The sequence below is a fragment of the Lampris incognitus genome, chromosome 15 (genome assembly GCF_029633865.1).
Source record: "Lampris incognitus isolate fLamInc1 chromosome 15, fLamInc1.hap2, whole genome shotgun sequence".
Taxonomy (NCBI): Eukaryota; Metazoa; Chordata; class Actinopteri; order Lampriformes; family Lampridae; genus Lampris; species Lampris incognitus.
The window spans coordinates 30,102,980-30,123,668 of NC_079225.1; the positions used below are offsets into that span (position 1 = coordinate 30,102,980).

The following is a 20,689-nucleotide window of genomic DNA, read 5'->3' on the forward strand; positions in this document are numbered from 1 at the left end:
TCAACTTCATTTGTTTTTTTTATCCTTAATGTTATACATACATTTACAACTCCAGAACGCATACACTTACGGTGATGAAAAAGGGGGATATTAAATAAAAGTCGTTCAAGACAAAGAGGAGGGAGGGCCGTCTCAACACCTCTGGTGAGACGCGTGTCAAATACTGCTCGTCACAAGCGCTACTCAGTAGTGGTACTGTACTAAAAGGTGCACACAGTCTAGTCAACATCGTACAGCTTCATATCATTGAATAGGATGGCAGTTTAAACAATGACGCAGTTCACACATTCACCATCAAACAAGGCAAACCAATGCAAAAAAAGGCACAGGACTCTCACATCAATATGAACCGTCGACTCTTAAAATGTAATTTGTACTTACACTTCAGGTAGTCCGTCACTTTACAAGTATTCAAACATCAGTCAGTTGTCATTTTTTGTTTTTTTTGTTTTTGTTTTTTTCATATCAAATGACACATCCATGAGTTGAATGGCACACGACTGGCAGGAAGTAAAAAGTTTTTCCTTAACATGTGGGTACTGGGGGGCATCCGGGTGGCGTGGCAGTCTATTCTGTTGCCTACCAACACGGGGATCGCCGGTTCGAATCCCCGTGGCTGGATCAGGCATCCCTACAGACACAATTGGCCGTGTCTGCGTGAAGGAAACTGGATGTGGGTATGTGTCCTGGTCGCTGCACTAGCGCCTCCTCTAGTCAGTCGGGGTGCCTGTTCGGGGGGGCAGGGGGAACTGGGGGGAATAGCGTGATCCTCCCACATGCTACGTCCCCCTGGCGAAACTCCTCACTGTCAGGTGAAAAGAAGCGACTGGCGACTCCACATGTATCGGAGGAGGCATGTGGTAGTCTGCAGCCCCCCCGGATCGGCAGAGGGGGTGGAGCAGTGACCGGGACGGCTCGGAAGAGTGGGGTAATTGGCCAAATGCAATTGGGAGAAAAAGGGGGAGAAATAAAAAACACATGGGTGCTGAATGGCCAGTGTATAGAACCGTATTAACGCTGGTGCTCGTGACAGATGTAAACTGGTGTGTCTGGGGTTTGTTAGAAAAAATAACTCAACCATTCCCCGACTTCAAACCATAGCTACCAGTTGTTAATGGAAAAACTGTGAATCGTTTCAGCAAGCCACAGCCTTTTTTTCCTTGTTTCCATCTGACTGCTGCATGTACAATGGAAACGCACACGCACACACACACCCGCCCCAGTAGGTGTAGGATGAGCCAATTCAGGGGGCAGTGCACTTCAGGCATATCATTCGGTTTGAATGTCGTTTACTCACATCCCAAGGAAAAAAGTAGGGGGGGTGGGGGGTTCCTTGATTGAGTGCAACCTGCAATCTTGAGGCAACTATATGGATTTGCACCAGAAGCGAGGGGGTGGTGGTGCTCATTTCTGTGTCATTCAGCATACGCCACTATGACAGACTGTTTCGGGGCCGTACTGGGTCCCCTGTTCGCCAGCTCAGCTTAAAACCTTAAAACTATACGAGTCAGTGTTAGGGATTCGCTGTACAAGAAGATCAGATTTACACCGAATTAACATCTCTTATCTGCTACACAGCTACTGCGACATTTACAGTTGTTAAAATACATGCGTGTACTGTACAGATGCGTTCTGACTCACGTCCTCTCGCGGCAGAACAGCCTGTTCACTATCAGCGCCCAAGTGTCGAACCAAAGGTCCCGACGCTAAACAGTGAAAGATTAACATACCGCATGATATTACCATGCCTAATATCAAGTACAGCAAATCATGATTTAAAAAAGAATAAAATGAAAAAAAATAAAAGAACATAAGGTATTAAAAACAATAGCAGCAACACATAGACTTAGTTCTGTGAGAACAGGATTGAGACCCAGCAGGCCACCAGTGCCTCTGGTTATAAAGTAAGAGTCACATGGTGGTTAAGGAAGCCTTCAGTGCAAACACACAGGGTTGGATCTAAACCTTATACAGATGGAAGCAAGAGGCTGACTACGTAGTGGTTTGAAGTGCAGTACAAGCTGATGCCACCTCAATGACAACGTTCACTGTGAGTGAGACGAAAACACCGGCACCGCTGACCCGACTGACCACCGCTGCTGTCAGCGTAACGAGAATAAAGTAACAAATAAACCAAAATGAAGCATGAAAAAGAAAATATTCTCTCTGTGCAATTGTTCAAGTATGTTATTTCCTGCAAGTAGTTAGTGCTTTGTGACACATCCCGTGGCCGTTCCAAAAGAGACGACAACATAACATACAAATACACAAAAAAGTATTTACACGGATGGTTTTCTGAATAGGACTGCATGGCAGGCAGAGATGACCTCTACTCACCGATCCAGGCTCAGATTTGATCTAATCCTCCAACTGGTTAGAATGAGGACTGAAGGCGGGGCAGTCTCATCCAAGAACCTGTGTTCGCAAACACCTCCGCCATTCAGTGTCCCGGTGTGAGGCAACGGGGCACAGTGAGTTCTCTAAAGGGGCGTGTCATAGACGCGCTCGGACGAGCCGTCCTCCATGTCATCCTCCGACTGCGACGCCTTGTGGTTGAGCTTCTCGGCCGTGGAGGAGACGGAGAGGTTGCCGTGCAGGCCGTCGTCGCTAAGCTTGGCCTTGCTGCTGTCCTGCACAAACTCCTGGATCTCTACAGGGAGCCGGCGGAACTTGTCCTGGTACTCCTGGTCCAGGTCGCCCTGCAGCTGTGGAGGGAGAGAGCGACCGCCAGAGTGAGTCAGCACCACGAACAAGCACGAGGCGTAAATCCCCACACCAGCAAACAGCTGAACTAGACGACTGTATAGCGGCTGTGAGCTGGACTTTGTATGGCGTTATTTATGTTGCATTCAATTCTCTTGAACAGTTAGTGAGAGGAATGCACCCGGAGTGTGCTGGCAATGTTGCCTGTTAGACTCTGCACCATCCAGTAATCCACCATAAAAAACCCTTATTGCTCCAGCAGAATTATTTTTGGACTTTCCACGAATAAACTTAACAGTCTAAATTAGGTCAAGTGTATGGTCAATGTGGAAACACAACCACTCTTAACTATTCATATTGAAATTAGTTATTAGAATACGCTACACAAATACAGATTGGCTGATGTGATGAAGCGGGCAGTGGAACTGGATAGGATAACAACCACATATCATCCACAGCAGCTCATCTGCTGGACCCACTGAAGGCTATCATGGTCAAATATTACAAACACAGACAAAGGGTTTTACCCACCACTGAACACGTTTAGGTGTTACCCTGGTTTGTCAATTAGACCAGAGTCCCAAAATCCAAGAAGCTAAAAACTAAACACCAGATTTACATGCAACTCCAGATGCTCATCTAACAAAGGTACACGTGCAAAAGCAGGCTGTATGTATTAACATCGATTTTTAATTTGGTTTTCAAGTTTTAATTTGGGGCGACAGTGGCTCAGGAGGTAGAGCGGGTCATCGGGTAACTGGAGGGTTGCCGGTTCGATCCTCGGCTCCTCTTTGCAAAAATGTCGAGGTGTCCTTGAGCAAGACACCTAACCCCTAACTGCTCCCAATGAGCTGGTTGTTACCTTACATGGCTGACACGGCTGTTGGTGTATGAATGTGTATGCATGGGTGAATGTGAGGCATTCATTGATCGTAAAGCGCTTTGACTGGCTGCTGCCGCTAGAAAAGCGCCATATAAAATGCAGTCCATTTCCCATTTAATATAATAAAGGAATGTGATATACTGATCTTCACAGGAACAATCTTTTTGCCTGCTTCTCTCTGGGGGGGGGGGGGGGTCAGTGAGCCAAGTCAGCTACAAAGCAGTACTCCAATTAGGAATTAAATGCGTTGCTCAAGAGAACTTCAGCAGAATGGATGTCTGTCTTCATGTGGCTTGAACTCCGTTAACCACCCTTGGCAACTTAATCTAATTAACCACACTTTTAAATGTTCTGCTTCCTGAAAAAGGGAAATAAATCTTGAAAAAAATGTGAGCTGTATGAGAGGTTAGACACTAAGGAAGGAGAAAAGGACTGGTACCGATTGGCTAGACAGAGGGACCGAGCTGGGAAGGATGTGCAGCAGGTTAGGGCGATCAAGGATGGAGATGGAAATGTGCTGACAAGTGAGGGGAGTGTGTTGAGAAGATGGAAGGAGTGCCTTGAGGGGCTGACGAATTAAGAAAATTAGAGAGAAGGTTGGATGATGTGGGGATAGTGAATCAGGAAGTGCGGTGGATTAGCAAGTAGGAAGTGAGGGCAACTATGAAGAGGATGAAGAGTAGAAAGGCAGTTGGTCCTGATGACATACTTGTGGAGGCATGGAGATGTTTAGGAGAGATGGCAGTGGGGTTTTTAACTAGATTGTTTAACACAATCTGGGGTTATTAAGAGGGAGGACAGTGGAATGGTGAGGATGCAAGGAGTAGAGGTGACAAAGGTGTATGAGTTTAAATACTTGGAGTTAACTGTCCAAAGTAACAGGGCGTGCAGAAGAGAGGTGAAGAGAGTGCAGGCAGGGTGGAGTGGGTGGAGAAGACTGTCAGGAGTGATTTGTGACAGAAGGGTACCAGCAAGAGTTAAAGGGAAGGCTTACAAGATGGTTGTGAGACCAGCTATGTTATATGGTTTGGAGACAGTAGTACTGATGAAAAGACAGGAGGCGGAGCTGGAGGTGGCAGAGTTGAAGATGCTAAGATTTTCACTGGGAGTGACCAAGAAGGACAGGATTAGGAACGGGAATATTAGAGGGACCGCTCAGGTTGGACGGTTTGGAGACAAAGCAAGAGAGGCAAGATGGAGATGGCTTGGACACACGTGGTAGAGAGATGCTGGGTATATTGGGAGAAGGATGCTGAATGTGGAGCTGCCAGGGAAGAGGAAAAGAGGAAGGCCAACGAAGAGGTTTATGGATGTGGTGAAGGCGGACATGCAGGTGGCTGGTGTGACAGAGGAAGATACAGCGGACAGAAAGAGATGGAAATGGATGATCCGCTGTGGCGACCCCTAACAGGAGCAGCCGAAAGTAGTCGTAGTAGTAGATTTATTGGAAAAAAATGTGGCCAAGGACACAGAAAAGTAAAGTCTTATCCCTTTTACTGTCGTTGAAGTAGATTTTGAAAATGAAAGCAAATGATTAACGTCTGCAAAGATTCTTGTAGCTATGGTGAAAATTCTTCACAAGTTTCACCATGTATTGTTTTGTTTTTTTATTTTATTTTAATGACATTTTTATTTGGTATGGTGTTCAGTATGAACACTATGTGAAAGCAAAGACTGAAGAAACAGTGAAGGGATGACCTTTAAACTATCACATCCTGGAATGAATAAGTACCTCGGGTCCATAGAGTCAGCACTGGCTCTACCCACCCTACCTTCACACACTGACAGATACAGAGGAGAAGCTGTTTTTCTCCCAGGCATAGACGCCCCTAATGATTACAGATGACAAGATTGTATTCATTTCATTCTGATCCAATAATTGCTTTGATGCTGATTTCTCTGTTTAACTACTCAGCTGGCTCCCTTGGGAGAGCCATAATTAAAGGAAAAGCAGCTGAGACGGGGGGTGTCAGAGACTCACAGACCGACATGGCGTCATCTGGATTTTGAGGGACTGAGATTTTCGTTTTATAATCTGGGATGCTGTAGATCTTTTTCTTCAACGGGGGGAATCGAACATCAGCCGGGTCATTAAAATGCAATGAATTCCCTTCTGATACTTTACACGAGGCGACTTTGACCATGACACTGAACAGCTGTAACTACTAAGTGTAAAAAAACCCATATTAGTCCAAAATAAGTGATGAACAAAAAAGAAAACTAGTGCGATGCAGCTGCCATAAATTCATGAAAAGTGTGACGTTTCCCCTCTTGTTTCCGCAGACATCTTGTCACAAAGTCAAATTCTGCTAACCGCACTGACCTTCAGCTACCTTTTACTAGTTTGGTTGCATTAAAATCTACCCGAAATCTGGGAAACAAGCCCAGAATGGGCAGTGACACTTGAATCTCAAACAGGGCCATCAAGGCAAAAGACAATTACATCCTTATGTGGGGAATAACAGTGAGATGAGAGACATTCATGAGGACAGTCCTTTCTACTCAAGGACTGAGGAGAGCTTGAGGAAAGGAGGGGAGACTAGAGGAGAGAACCAGGAAAAAGCAGAGAAGATAGGGGAAAAGAAGAGAACGGAGGAAGGAAAATACAGAAGATGAAAGGTAGGAAAAGAAGAGAAGAGAGGAGAGGACAGGAGAGGAGAGGACAGGAGAGAGGAAAGGAGAGGAGAGGCTGCCCTCTTAGACCTTTCATATCTCTGTGCTCTCATCTTTCAGTTTAAAGTGGATGGAAAATCTGTTTATTCTGAGGAAACTGCATGGGGAAATGAGAATCCATGACTTCTGCAAACAGCGTGGTCATTTCCAATATAATCCGTTCTTATACATCAAGTCCAACATTAATTTATAGGCGGACTTCAGAGCGGCGCAGCCCTTGAGCGGTTTTCCAGGGCTATAACACAATTTGTTCATTTGAAACTTTGCAACTAATTTGTCAAAAAACGCAAGAGGAAGCATCAAGTCTGAACTAATGACTAGATCTAGGAGATCATTTGAAACCTACTTAACCTTCCTCGGAGGCCTGTGTAAACCAAGCTATTGGTATAAACATAAAAAAGGGCGTCACTATTTTTCATGCGGCTATCACAGTCTCTGGAGTTGTCTCTGTTTCGTGTTGACTTCGAATGTTTACGCAATTCACGCGGAAAATGTTCCCTTCCTAGCATGCATACCTCCTGAGAAGTTCACGAACAGTCAATCATCAACATATACTGCAATCTATATCCAGAAGCTATTTGTTCTCTCTCTCACAAGAGCAACATTTGCTAAAGCTGCAGTACGCTACAGTGCTATGACCGAGCATACATAAAAAGAAATACAATCGTCTGTGTGGTCAAACAATGACTTTAGACAAGTTTTTAAAAAGCAAATGAGCAGTATCAACCCAGATACATATAGGGAGTCGATACGAGTGTAAAAACCGTTCAGGAGGGGCGTGCAGGTAGCGTAGCGGTCTATTCTGTTCCATACCAACATGAGGATCGCCGGTTCGACTCCCCGTGTTACCTTCGGCTTGGTCGGGCGTCCATACGGACATGGTTGGCCGTGTCTTCGGGTGGAAAGCCGGATGTGGGTATGTGTCCTGGTCACTGCACTAGTGCCTCCTTTGGTCAGTCGAAGCACCTGTTCGGAGGGGGAGGGGGGACAGGGGGGGAATAGTGTGATCCCCCTACGCGCTATGGTGAAACTCCTCACTGTCAGGTGAAAAGAAGCAGCTGGCAACTCCACATGTATCGGAGGAGGCATGTGGTAGTCTGCAGCCCTCCCCGGATCGGCAGAGGGGCTGGAGCGGCAACCAGGACGGCTCAGAAGAGGAGGGTAATTGGTCGGATAGAATTGGGGAGAAAAAGAAGGGGGATAAAAAAGAAAAGAAAACCCGCTCATGAACTCATGTATGTAGCGGTAAAGCATATTTCACGAAAATGTGAAAGTGCTCCGACAAAAGTTAAACGAGTCCAGACTCAATCAAACTGATAATACTAATAGCCACTTAAAGCTGTCTCTTTGTGTGTCTGCTATTGCCCACCCACTCCGAAGACTAACGCACCGCTTGACTTTTGTCTTTCTGACGATGTGAGTGGCGCAACTGAACCTGGGGGGAAAGTCTGGAGCCCCGAGTGAAGCCTCCCAAGGTCACCTTGTCTGGAACGCCACTCTCGCCCTCGCCCTCGCCCTCTCCCTCTGTTTCCCACTCTCTCAGTGGGTCTCAAAGAGCGGACATCCAGCAAATCACAGCCAGATGGCTAAAGATGTACCCCGCCTCAACTCTCTGCCTGCTCTGCACTGCGTGTGACCTACATAGAGCAGACAAAAACAGCCGGACTGTGTGTGTGTGTGTGTGTGTGGCTGCACATGTGTGTCAACATGAAAGTGTCCAGGCATGCATGTGTACATACTGCATATGTGGTCTGCAGTTACCCTTCTCACCAAGGCTCAGCTGCCTTCTGATTCAAGCCGTCATCATTTTCCCATCTGATGACAACCTGGCACTGAAGGGAGAGATGGAGCAACAGCAAGATGTGAGGGGGGCCTGGGCAAGAGGCAGGGAGACATGTGTGTCTTCGTATGGTACGCGTGTGTCTGCGGCTGCACATATTTGTATGTACCGCCTGCGCATGTGATTAGCTGCTCAGAGGCAAACTGTGATAGCCGTCTGTTAGACACGGGGGCAGGCAACGAACACAGCACTTTATAGTCATCCAGGGGGTGGAACGACAGCTGGGGTAATTAAAAATCTCGGAGATGGAAAGATGGAGGGACATAAAAAGATAAAAGGACATCCAGAACTGGCATCTCCAGTGGTCCGAACGGATTCAGACTGATTAACTGAGCTAATAGAGAAGTAAGCGTAACCGAAGCAGGGTCTGAAAGTGTATGATGACTTACGTGTGTGATACATGAGTTCTTCACATGCAGCTGATATTTGTAAAACAAGTTCACGTGGGAATATTTGTGAGCGTTTAAGAGTGGGGAAAACAGAAGTTTGGGAACATACTCGCTGTCCAAGAAAAATGGAGCGGTTCAAGTCAGTCTCAAACTCTTTGAATGGGGTGTCCGGGTGGCGTGGTGATCTATTCCGTTGCCTACCAACACGGGGATCACCGGTTTGAATCCCCGTGTTACCTCCGGCTTGGTCGGGCGTCCCTATAGACACAATTGCCTGTGTCTGTGGGTTGGAAGCCGGATGTGGGTATGCATCCTGGTCGCCACACTAGCGCCTCCTCTGGTCGGTCGGGGCACCAGTTCAGGGGGGAGAGGGAACTGGGGGGGGGGGAAATAGTGTAATCCTCTCACGTGCTCCATCCCCCTGGCGAAACTCCTCGCTGTCAGGTGAGAAGGAGCGGCTGGTGACTCCACATGTATCGGAGGAGGCATGTGGTAGTCTGCAGCCCTCCCCGGATCGGCAGAGGGGGTGGAGCAGCGACCAGGATGGCTCGGAAGAGTGGGGTAATTGGCTGGATACAACCGGGGAGAAAAAGGGGGGAAAAAAACCAAACAAAAAACACCACTCTTTGAATGAACACTAGTCAGACAAAATCTTAATAAGGACCTCGAGACATACTGCCACTTTTGGGGATCTTGAACTGTAATCAGGCCAGCCGTCATACACCCAACCTGCAGGTGAGGGTCAGTCCCGAAAGGAAGACAGTCTTTTTTAGCGTTATTGACACATATTCCTATGAGCATGTGTGTGTGAGAGAGAGAGATGGTGGGGGTGTTCTTGTACTTGACAATGTCTGTTTGTGTTGCACGTGTGCATGTACGCACAAGTTTAGTCCAGCTTTCCATTTGGAGGCCAAGCAGCAGCAGGTTAGCGAGCCAGCTTTTAGATCTGTCCCTTTATCTCTGAAGGCCTGTCATCTGTCAACAACCCCCCTCCCCACACACACACACGCACGCACATTTCTGTCTTTCTTAAAATATTACACTCAGCGACCTTCTTCACCATCTGTCCTCATTTTGAAAAGCCATCGAGGGAAGCAGAGAAGGCCTCTCAAGAACTAAATTCAGAGTCAAATTAATTCTTCGCGTTTCCGCTTCTTCACAGCGCTGTGATATAACGCCTGCTGCAGTACCGCACTGCTGAATAACTCTACAACTGTCACCTTACGACTCTTACACATCTTTACACACATGGACCCGCTGCATCTCACCTTCGCAGCAACAGCAAAAACGTTGAACAGAACAACTTGAAGGGTTTTCCTTTCTTGCCTTTGCATGTCTCTTGCAATTTCTGTCTGCTCCGACCCGGAAACATTCCCAAGAACCCAATCACAGAACCACTGCAGCGGCTGGAGGAAGGCAAAGGAGAGGCCCATTCCATTGTGTTCATGTCCGTGTCTAACTAGATGTGTATGTGTGTGTGTGTGTGTGTGTGTGTGTGTGTGTGTGTGTGTGTGTGTGTGTGTGTGTGTTTGTCCTGCACTATATACAAACAGAGCCCAATTAGGCTCAGTTTAAGGTCCCATGACCGAGAGATGAGATGAGGTCACCACCCTGCCAGCAGTACTCTTGGCGGGCTCTTACAGGAAAAAGTAAGGTAGCAGAGCACTATAGATGTTTCTGAGTGAGTGCCGGACAAATGAGGCATGGAGTGGAAAGCCTGTGTGTGTGTGTGTGTGTGTGTGTGTGTGTGTGTGTGTGTGTGTGTTTGAGTGTAATAGAGAGTGAGAAAGGTAGAGCCAAAGAGAGAGAGCGAGAGCAAAAGTGAAAGTGAGACAGACAGAGAGAGAGCGCGAAAGAGAGAGAGAGAGCGAGAGCGAGAGAGCAGGTTTACTCGACTAAAATTCTTCACACTATAGAGAGTCATAACTGCTGTGGGATGCTTGGGTAGTCCAGCGGATTAAAACACCCAAACACTTAGACCCCATTTTGCCCACATGCGATCTGTATCAAGAGAGCTTATTTGGACAATGGAAAACCCATGTTAATGCAACATGTAAATGAAGTGAGTTAGAAATGGGATGGAATATGCCTGACCGCGTTTTGGACGAGGTCTGGCTCGCATGGTTATCGAATCTCGGGCATAGTCAGCCAAGTGTAAATGATATCTGTACGCCGTGTTTACATTTGGGAGAGAGAGGGCACCAACTATACAATTTAAATATAATTTTGCACCCTTACTTAAGGGGGAAAAATATATAGGCTACGCAAGACTAGACATTGCAGCGCAAGAATTCAGAATGAGCACCATGGATAGCGCCTCGCGGCTGTCAGCCAGCATGAATATATCACTTTGTCTCCCTAGTTCTGTTCCAAGAGCAATATCTCATGTCACCATTTCATTTCACAATATTCAAAACCTTTATTTCTATTGAATTTACCATTGCATTTACCAAACAGGACTAGACTTAAATGCATACACTACATTTTTAGAAACAATGCGGGTGCCAATTGCGTTCCGTTTAAAAACTATCAAGTGTTAAGGACACTATCTTTTTTAACTTAGCTTTTATTTCAATTTCAACAACTTCTACAATGAATTCACAATTTTGCCTGCTGTTTTTTCCATTTTTTCAGCTGTACCTATATGGTTTACAGATAATTTAACAAAAGGAAGTTAAAAATAAAAATAAAAAAGGAAAACAGAAAAAAAAAACCTTTACTTCAGACTGAAGTGTTAGTTGTAATGGCGGTATAAATTAAAGACATGAATAATTAAAAAAAGGAAAGGAGGGGTCAGGGAGTTGTGTATGAATGTGTGTAGTGGTAAGGGTTTTGTGTATATGCATAAACAGATAAGGTGAATTGAGAAGAAAGCGATGCATGTAGATACAGAATGTATACAAGGGTTTAGAACACTTCATTGTCTCAATATAGCCATGGCCGGGCTCCACCTTTTAATAAATATACTTGGCACAAAAAGTAAGGAAATTTGTGTTTGGTAGATTATTTCCATGTTGTAACAATGCTTCTTGGCAATAAATCTTATACCGTCGGAAAGCCTGTTTATTTCCCTTTTAAGTGGTGGTGCCACATTTGTAAGGAACATGCATTTGTGGGACGAGCAGCAGAGCTGAGTATGTGGGTTGCGCCCATGAAAAATTTGCCAAATCTTCTTTGCCAATGCCAAACAGCTTATTTTGCTGTTGCTATTGACTCTTGTTTTGAGCTTCTGGTACCCCAGGTGCTGACAATCAAGTGCCTGATATAAGATTTATTGCCAAGAAGCATTGTTCCAACAAAGAATGAATCTACCAAACACAAATTTCCTTACTTTTTGTGCTAAGTTTATATCTTTCTGAAGTCTCAAACAGTATGTCATTTGTTCCATCTGATATATTTTCCATAGTTTCTCAGTCCATAAATCTTACGTTGGGGGGGTCAGGTTTTATCCACTTAATTGTGATGCATTTAATTACTGCTGTTAGTAATATTTGTAAAATATATTTTCTAGCTTTTCCATCAATCCCTTCCGGCATTAATCCCAGTAATGCCATCTTTGAATCTTTTGTGAAGTTTTGGTGGAATACTTCTTTAAGTGCCTCAAACACCTCTCCCCAAAATGTACTTAATTTAGGGCATGTCCAGATTTGTGGGTATGGTTGCCAATGTGTGTTCCATAGTTTCTCCAGCATTTAATTGAGTGTGTTGGGCCAATTTTAGCCACTATTTCTGGTGTCTGAAAGAATCTCATAGTTACATTCCATTTGAATTCCCTCCATGTATTTGAATTGGTTATTAGATTTGCTCCAGTGCATATTTCTTCCCACATGTCCAGTGGTATAGCTGTATTCATTTCAGTTTCCCATCTTCCTTTTATCTGCAGTGTATTACTCATGTTCAAGCCTAAAAATATTTAGTAAACATGACATATGACTTTCTTATCCCTGATCCCTGTTTGTAATTTTATCAAGAACTCTTCAATTTGAGTGGGAACCGATATTCTATCCCACTCTTTATGTTTTGTTAAAAAGTCCCTTAGTTGTAAATATCTGAAAAAGTCTGCATTAGGAAGTGTAAATTCCTCTCTCAGCTGTTCAAATGATTTAAGGATGCCATCCTTATTAAGTTGGTGCAGATTAATGAGTCCATGTTCTGACCATTTTCTAAAACCTGCATCTATATGGGAGGGTACAAAATCCTTATAAATCCAATACTAGTTAGTGCAGAAATTACTTTAGGCAATCCAAATGCCAGTTTTATTTTCCTCTAGATTTTTAGTGCAACTCTAGTCCAGTCACCCATTTGAGTTTATTTTAAGGGGACATCTATTAAAGACAAGGCCTGTAGGGGCTTCACACACAAGCTTTTTTCTATGTTAAGCGCGCGAGTACATGTAAGATCCTGAATCCATATTGTTAAAGGTTTTGACTGTGCAGCCCGAAAATGATATCTTAGATTTGGGAATTTGAGCCGTCCATGCGGTTTAGATAGCTGTAATGTTTTTAATCTAATTCTTGGTCGCTTTCCTTGTCATACACATTTTGAAATTAGCCTGTCTAATTTAGCAAATATAGATTTAGGAATATCAATAGGTATCATCTGAAATGGATAGAGAAGTGCAGGTAGCACATTCATGTGTATACTCTCAATACAGCCTAACAGAGACAGGGGTTGACCACCGGTCCAAATCCTTACTGATAATTTGAATTATGCTTTTGTAATTTGCATCATATAATTTTCCAAGCGATGGGGGGATTCTAATGCTAGGATATTTAATGCCATCTTTAGGCCATTTAAACCCACTCTGGAGTTTGACTGTTTGAGGAATTCTACCACTTATCTCCATTGCCATTGTTTTGTCCACATTTACTTTATAACCTGATAAGTACCCATATGTAGGATTGTTGTTGTAGGTTCGGCTATATATAAAAGCACATCATCTGCATATAAGGATAATTTGTGTTCTTCATTTATTGTCAGTGCCTTCATGTTATTGTCGTCTCTAATAAGCTATGCTAGTGGTTCAATACTAATATCGAACAGTAGGGGTGATAGAGAGCTACCCTGTCTGCAGCCACGTTCTAGGGCAAATTGATCTGATAGGGCCCCATTCACTTTAACGGGAGTTTGTGGATTAGAATGTAGTGTTTGTATCCACTTTATAAAATTGGGGCCAAACTGGAATTGTTTCAGTGTTTCAAGCAAGTATTGCCAGGATACTTGATCGAATGCCTTCTGAGTGTCGAGGGATAATATCATTGCTTCCTTCTCCTTGACTTGGATAAATCACTAAATTTAACAGTCTTCTGATATTGTCCCCATAACTTCTTCCTGTGATAAACCCAGTCTGATCAGGATGAATAATATCTGTGATAATTTTGACGCATCTCGATAGAATAGCTGTTAATATACATAGGTCTCCATTTTATAGGCCTATATGATTGGTATTTGGTGGGGTCCTTGCCTTCCATATGTATTACAACCATTGTCGCATCCCTCCAGGAGGGGGCCATGGATCCAGATTGTAGTGCATGGTGGTGAGCTTTTAACAGTAAAGGTGATACTGTCTATTTAAAAAATTTATAAAATTTATTAATATACCCATCTGGTCCAGGGCTTTTATTTTTTTTTCAGTGTAGAGATTACCTGTTGTATTTCCCATTCCTTAATTGGTTCATCCAACTCTTTTGCCATGGTCTCAGGTAACTCTTTTATTTTGATGTCTTTCAAAAACTGTGCCAACTCTATATCATCTGCGCAAGTGTCTGTGTTTTTGTATAGGGATTTATAAAATTCTGCAAGACTCTGAAATTTCATCCGGTTTTGTAAATGTTGAACTATTAAGACTTTAATTTCTGCACTACATTGGATGATTGCTGTTTTTTTCTTTAAGTCTTAATGCAAACAATCTACTTGCCCTGTTACAATTTTCATAATATTTTTGATTGGTGAACCTTAAGTTGCTCTCAATCTTTTCAGTGATTAGGCTATTTAGAACTGTTCATGCTTGTTTGAGCGCATTAAGTAGATAGGAGGATGGTGTTCTTTTATGTTGTTCCTCGAGCTGTCTTGTTTCGCTTCCCTTCTTTTTTTCACGCTTGTAAATGAGATAATGTGGCCTCTAATATGAGCCTTAGCACAGTCCCATAGTATAAGAGATGATATTTCAGGTAAGATATTTGTTTAGTTCAGTTGTTACAAATGAGAAAAAGTCCTCAGCATTTAAGTGATGCATTTAATCACCATTGTTTAGTTGTTGGTCTGTGACCTATGTTCAATGAGCGTGCTAGAGGTGCATGATCAGATAGAGTAATTCATAGAATCTCTGTCTTCTATCCTGTGCAGTTCTGCTTTAGGGGTGAAAAAAATAATAATTTCTAGAATAGGATGAATGTCTATCTGAGTAAAAAGTGAAATCTCTACCTTTAGTAGGGAATTTACATCTCCAAACGCCACCAGACCTGACAATGTCGATAAGTGTCTAAGAATTTTACTCATTCTAGAAGTGGGAGATTTTGAGGTAGGTTGTCTATTCATGAGCTGAGACATAACACAGTTGAAATCCCCTCCTAGCAGTAAAATACCAGAGCTGTGCTGTAGGATTGTGGTAAAGATTGTACTAATGAAGCCAGGCTCATCCTCATTTGGAGCACAAATGTTCATAAAAGAAACTTGTATTTCATCAATAGATCCATTTACTAGAATAAATCTCCCTTCACCATCTTTGTGGACTTAAGTTTGTGTAAAATTAACCTGTCTATGTATCAAAATAGATACTCCTCTGTTTATATCTGATTAAAGTGATGAGTAAAATACTTTGTCTGCCCAAGATTTTTTTAGTTTCTCATGTTCTATTTCCGACAAGTGGGTCTCTTGCAAAAATACTGTCTGAGTGTTGGCCCTTTTTAACTGGTTAAGGATTTTCTTCCTCTTTATAGGACTATAAAGACCTTTGACATGGTAACTTGTGACTTTTAAGTGATCCCATGACTTAAAGTTAGAATTAGGTAGATTATCAGTTTTGTCCTTGAGTAATATGGTGGGAAGGAAAGGCAAGTGTGGAGGACAGAGTTGGAAGTGGGGTGTAGTATCAATGTGTGTGATTTTATTAGAGTAGGTGGGTGGGTGTAAGAAAGTATTTGCAGTAGGTAGGGGTAGATAATGTGGGGAAAGTGGGGTATCTTAAAAAAAGAAAATATATAGAAGTAAAATACATACATAAATGGACATACACGTAAAATTATGAAATTGTGTGTGAAATAATTAGTAATACTAAGTACAGCAGTATGATCACCATAATGTTTTAACATTAACAAAAAGCATTTTTACTGGTAAAAAGGAAAAGTCAATTTCCCTGTTGCTCTTATTCTTATGGTAGGATCCCTGGGGAACAGTGGGATCTGTGCAAATAGAACTGAACATAAAATAAGATAAACCATGAACTCAACCAGTATTAGCATCCGGTCACTTTTTTGGGACAGGGTCCCATGCTGCAGGTCAGAATAGGCAGCTGTGCGAAGTCTTTAAAATGTTCGCATTTGCTTGGATATAAAACCAAGCATACCAAATAGTGTCATCAGTTAGTACTCAGGCTCCTGCAGAACTTCCTAATAAAACCTAGCAAAGATAATGCCACCTTAACCTCAATGTCTCTGTTATCAAAGTAATTATATATATTATATATAGCTTATTGTGAAGCTGGGAAATAGTCACAACCAAGGTAAATAAAGAGAAAAATGGAGAAAAAAAAATATAGATAAGTAAATGTATCCTATAGGGATATGCCCTTTGTTCAGTACGGCAGGTACACATGCCTACATCAAATCCATTCCTATAAACACACGTGTGCGCATGCACACACACACACACACACACACACACACACACACACACACACACACACACACACTCACATGCACACACACTATGCCAAAGAGCACAGGCATATCGACATGTAAACGTACAAACAACCACAAGGGATTGGTATATTCTGTTAACCTAACGACTTATAAGAAATAAAAATATCATATCATCCGTATGGATTACCATTTAGAAAGTTGTCGATGGTGTTACATAGACATGTTCATGTGTTACTTATCATATAAAATAAGGATACAATTACGTTCGGTCACTTGCCCATATGAGTTGATGGCATGGTCTTTTTGTCAGGGGGACGTAGCACGTGGGAGGATCACACTATTCCCCCCAGTTCCCTCTCCCCCCCTGAACAGGCGCCCTGACCAACCAGAGGAGGCGCTAGTGCAGCGACCAGGACACATACCCACATCCGGCTTCCCACCCACAGACACAGCCAATTGTGTTTGTAGGGACACCCGACCAAGCCGGTGGCAACACAGGGATTCAAACTGGGATCCCTGTGTTGGTAGGCAATGGAATAGACATCCCAATTAAACTTGATGGGCATTTATCACAATATGGAACTGCGAAACATTTTTAGCCGTCCATATATTCACTTTTTTTTTTTGGAGCTTACCCCCTTTTTCTCCACAATTGTATCTGGCCAATTACTGCACTTTTCCGAAACGTCCCGGTTGTTGCTCCACCCCCTCTCCCAATCCAGGGAGGGCTGCAGACTACCACATGCCTCCTCCGATACATGTGGAGTTGCCAGCTGCTTCTTTTCACCTGACGGTGAGAAGTTTCACCAGGGGGACATAGCACGTAGGAAGATCGTGCTATTCCCCCCAGTTCCCCTTCCCCCCCTAACAGGCACCCTGACCGACCAGAGAAGGTGCTAGTGCAGTGAAGAAGAGTGTCAGGAGTGATTTGTGACAGAAGGGTACCAGCAAGAGTTAAAGGGAAGGTTTACAAGATGGTTGTGAGACCAGCTTTGTTATATGGTTTGGAGACAGTGGCACTGATGAAAAGACAGGAGGTGGAGCTGGAGGTGGCAGAGTTGAAGATGCTAAGATTTTCACTGGGAGTGATGAAGAAGGACAGGATTAGCAACGATTATATTAGAGGGACCACTCAAGTTGGACGGTTTGGAGACAAAGCAAGAGAGGCAAGATTGAGATGTTTGGACATGTGTGGAGGAGAGATGCTGGTTATATTGGGAAAATGATGCTGAATATGGAGCTGCCAGGGAAGAGGAAAAGAGGAAGGCCAACGAGGAGGTTTATGGATGTGGTGAAGGCGGACATGCAGGTGGCTGGTGTGACAGAAGAAGATGCAGAAGACAGAAAGAAATGGAAACGGATGATCCGCTGTGATGACCCTAACGGGAGCAGCCGAAAGTAGTAGTAATAGAGATATTCTTTGCCACTCCAGCCTCCTTTCATATTCACCAACTCTATACCTGAAATCCAGTATTTCTTGACAAGTGCTTTTGTTCCCCCTCCCTTCCTTGCTTTGTCAAGGCGTTAGTTAAAAAAAAAAGAAAAAAAAGACTCCTTGACCGACGTGGAACCATTAAAAAAATGATGTGGAGAGCACCGTTTTCAGTACGATGAATAAAGTGGATGCCCCACTGACCAACCGTAACCAGGGAGAGCTTCATTAGCAGGCATGTGCACACATAATGAATACTCCTGCACCGATCTGAAAGTGTAGAGGACATAATGAAGAGAAAATGCATTCCAATAAGGCCGTTGTGCATGTCCCCCCCCCCATACACACACACACACACACACACACACACACACACAGGCCTATGTATAAAGAACCCATACCCAAACAGCAGCTCTCACTTCACTGCCTCTGGTTTCCACTGGGTGTTGCCTGTGGCTAGTGTGTTTCTGTGAGTATTTTGTGTGTAACATCCACACACTCCAACACTGTGTGGATGATGTGTGTGTGTGTGTGTGTGTGTGTGTGTGTGGCATGTGTACACAAGTGCATTATTGATGTGACCCTGCCAGGCAGAGAGCGAGCAGATCAAAGTCTGTGATGAGGGGCACCACGGCTACCCCTGCACCACCCAGAGCCAGAGAAATAGAGAGGCGACAGGACAGAGGGAGACGGAGTGACAGGCAGTGAGATATTGTGACAGAAAGGGAAAGAATGAGAGAGAGAAAGAGACAGAGAGGAGAGAGAAGAGAGAAAGAAAGAGAAAGCACATGACCTTGCTCACCACCTTCACAACTTCAGTCTGCCGGTGTGCTGCCTACCTCAATATCTCCTCCCAACTTGTTTGCACCCCCCCCCCCCCACACACACACACACAGAAACCATCCTTGGTAATTTGTCACTCACTTCCAAATGAACAGATTGCAGAAAGCCATGAAGGATAGAAGAGACGATGGGGGGGTGTTTTTGCATGTGTGTGTGTGAGAGAGAGAGAAAGAGTGAGAGAGAGAGAGAGAGAGAGAGAGAGAGAGAGAGAGAGAGAGAGAGAGAGAGAGAGAGAGAGAGAGAGAGAGAGAGAGAGAGAGAGAGAGAGTCGGAGTAGGGACTTAAGTTTCCATGACAACCACACAGAACTCCTGCGTGTTGATTGAATGACTGTGTATGTGTGTGTTAGTAAGGGTATGTGTGTTTAGTTAAGACTTTTTAGTTTGTTTTTTACATTTTCAGTAAGACAGACTCATATATTTCACATGAAGTTGTGTGCATTCACACCAACCACACACACACACACACACACACACACACACACACACACACACACACACACACACACACACACACACACACACAGCCATGAATCATATGGCATCATCACTACTTCGCAGCCTTTTCACAGCCAATAAAAAGGTGTGAAGGGACTGGCTGTTACAGAGGAATTATACTGTGATTAACAGGCTTTCAATCCAATCAGTGACTAAAACTATCAAAGATTTCAAGAAGGGAATCCCTTTCACTGGGTCTCTATCACCATACTCCCTAGTTGGCTCAAAAAAAAAAAAAAAAGAAAAAAAAAGTTAAAAAGACCTCACTGAACTTACGATGCTAAATAAACCAGCTTCAGCAGGCTAAACCTAAAAATAAAGTCATCGTAAATTTATTAGTGTGGCACTAACCATATTTCCACAAAAATTATATATAAATAATATGACCAGGGAACAACAACATTTAAGTTATATATCACGATACACTCGCAGACAGTCACAGACAATATTTAGTCTCACGTCACAATAGCGATATTATTCCGATATGCATCCGAACTCCATCTGGAAGGCCAGCTTATCTCAGGTGAAGCCTCAGTCACAGATAAGAATCCTGTGAAGCAGTTGGAGGTCATGTTAACTGATCTCACACAACTTTATCTCTCCTACCCATGAGGGGTGTCCGGGTAGCATGGCGGTCTATTCCGTCGCCCAACAAAAAGGGGATTGCTGGTTCAAATCCCCGTGTTACCTCTAGCTTGGTCAGGCGTCCCTACAGACACAATTGGCCAGATGTGGGTATACTCAGATGTGGGTATGTGTCCTGGTCACTGCACTAGCGCCTCCTCTGGTCGGTCAGGGCGCCTGTTCAGGGGGGGTGGGGGAACTGGGGGGAATAGCGTGATCCCCCCACATGCTATGTCCCCTTAGCGAAACTGCCCACTGTCAGGTGAAAAGAAGCAGCTGGCGACTCCACATGTATCGGAGGAGTCATGTGGTAGTCTGCAGCCCTCCCTGGATCGGCAGAGGGGGGTGGAGCAGTGACCAGGACGGCTCAGAAGAGTGGGGTTATTGGCCGTATACAATTGGAGAGGGGAAAAAAAGGGGGGGGGATCTCTCCTACCCAGAGACACTGACAGGACATTAACTCAAACTGTTAGCACTTAAAATTGTTGCTAACCGACTGGTCATAAAGCTGAGAGCTTTATGACAGAACATGAGTTGACTAATCCATCAAGCACTGGGCCTTACTGTGTTGGAAGTCTAATGTTAAGGATCTTTGTAATCTAATTTAACAGCTAGCAGTGCTATAATACACAATATCACCATGTTTTACCTTCGCTGAAAGATAAAATTGTGAATAATACTATGATGATGATGACCATTTATTTTGAACATGTAAATATGCAGGACATAACATACAGATAAACCATTGCGATAATCTGAAGTGATCATCAAATCCACACATCAAACTCAGTGAAAACCTGATGATGTATACTATGATGGGAGTATGACAGCAGCGCTGGTATTTCCTGTGACATGAATAGAAACATCTGAACTCCTGCCCCTTGTTCAATCTGGTATGAAGCATAAGCCAGCTTAAGCAGCATCCTCCAGTTCAAGGCTTGGACAG

At 43.8% G+C, this 20,689-nt stretch overlaps 1 protein-coding gene across 1 annotated transcript in view; it reads right to left on the bottom strand.

Annotated features, from left to right (window-relative positions):
- Positions 1-2,480: 2,480 nt before the first annotated feature.
- Positions 2,481-20,689, bottom strand: part of LOC130125085 (1-phosphatidylinositol 4,5-bisphosphate phosphodiesterase beta-1) — a 191,259-nt gene continuing 173,050 nt past the window's right edge. Inside the window, exon 33 of the mRNA XM_056294534.1 lies at positions 2,481-2,705. Coding sequence (XP_056150509.1) covers positions 2,481-2,705 — 225 coding nt within the window. The remainder of the gene's footprint in view (positions 2,706-20,689) is intronic.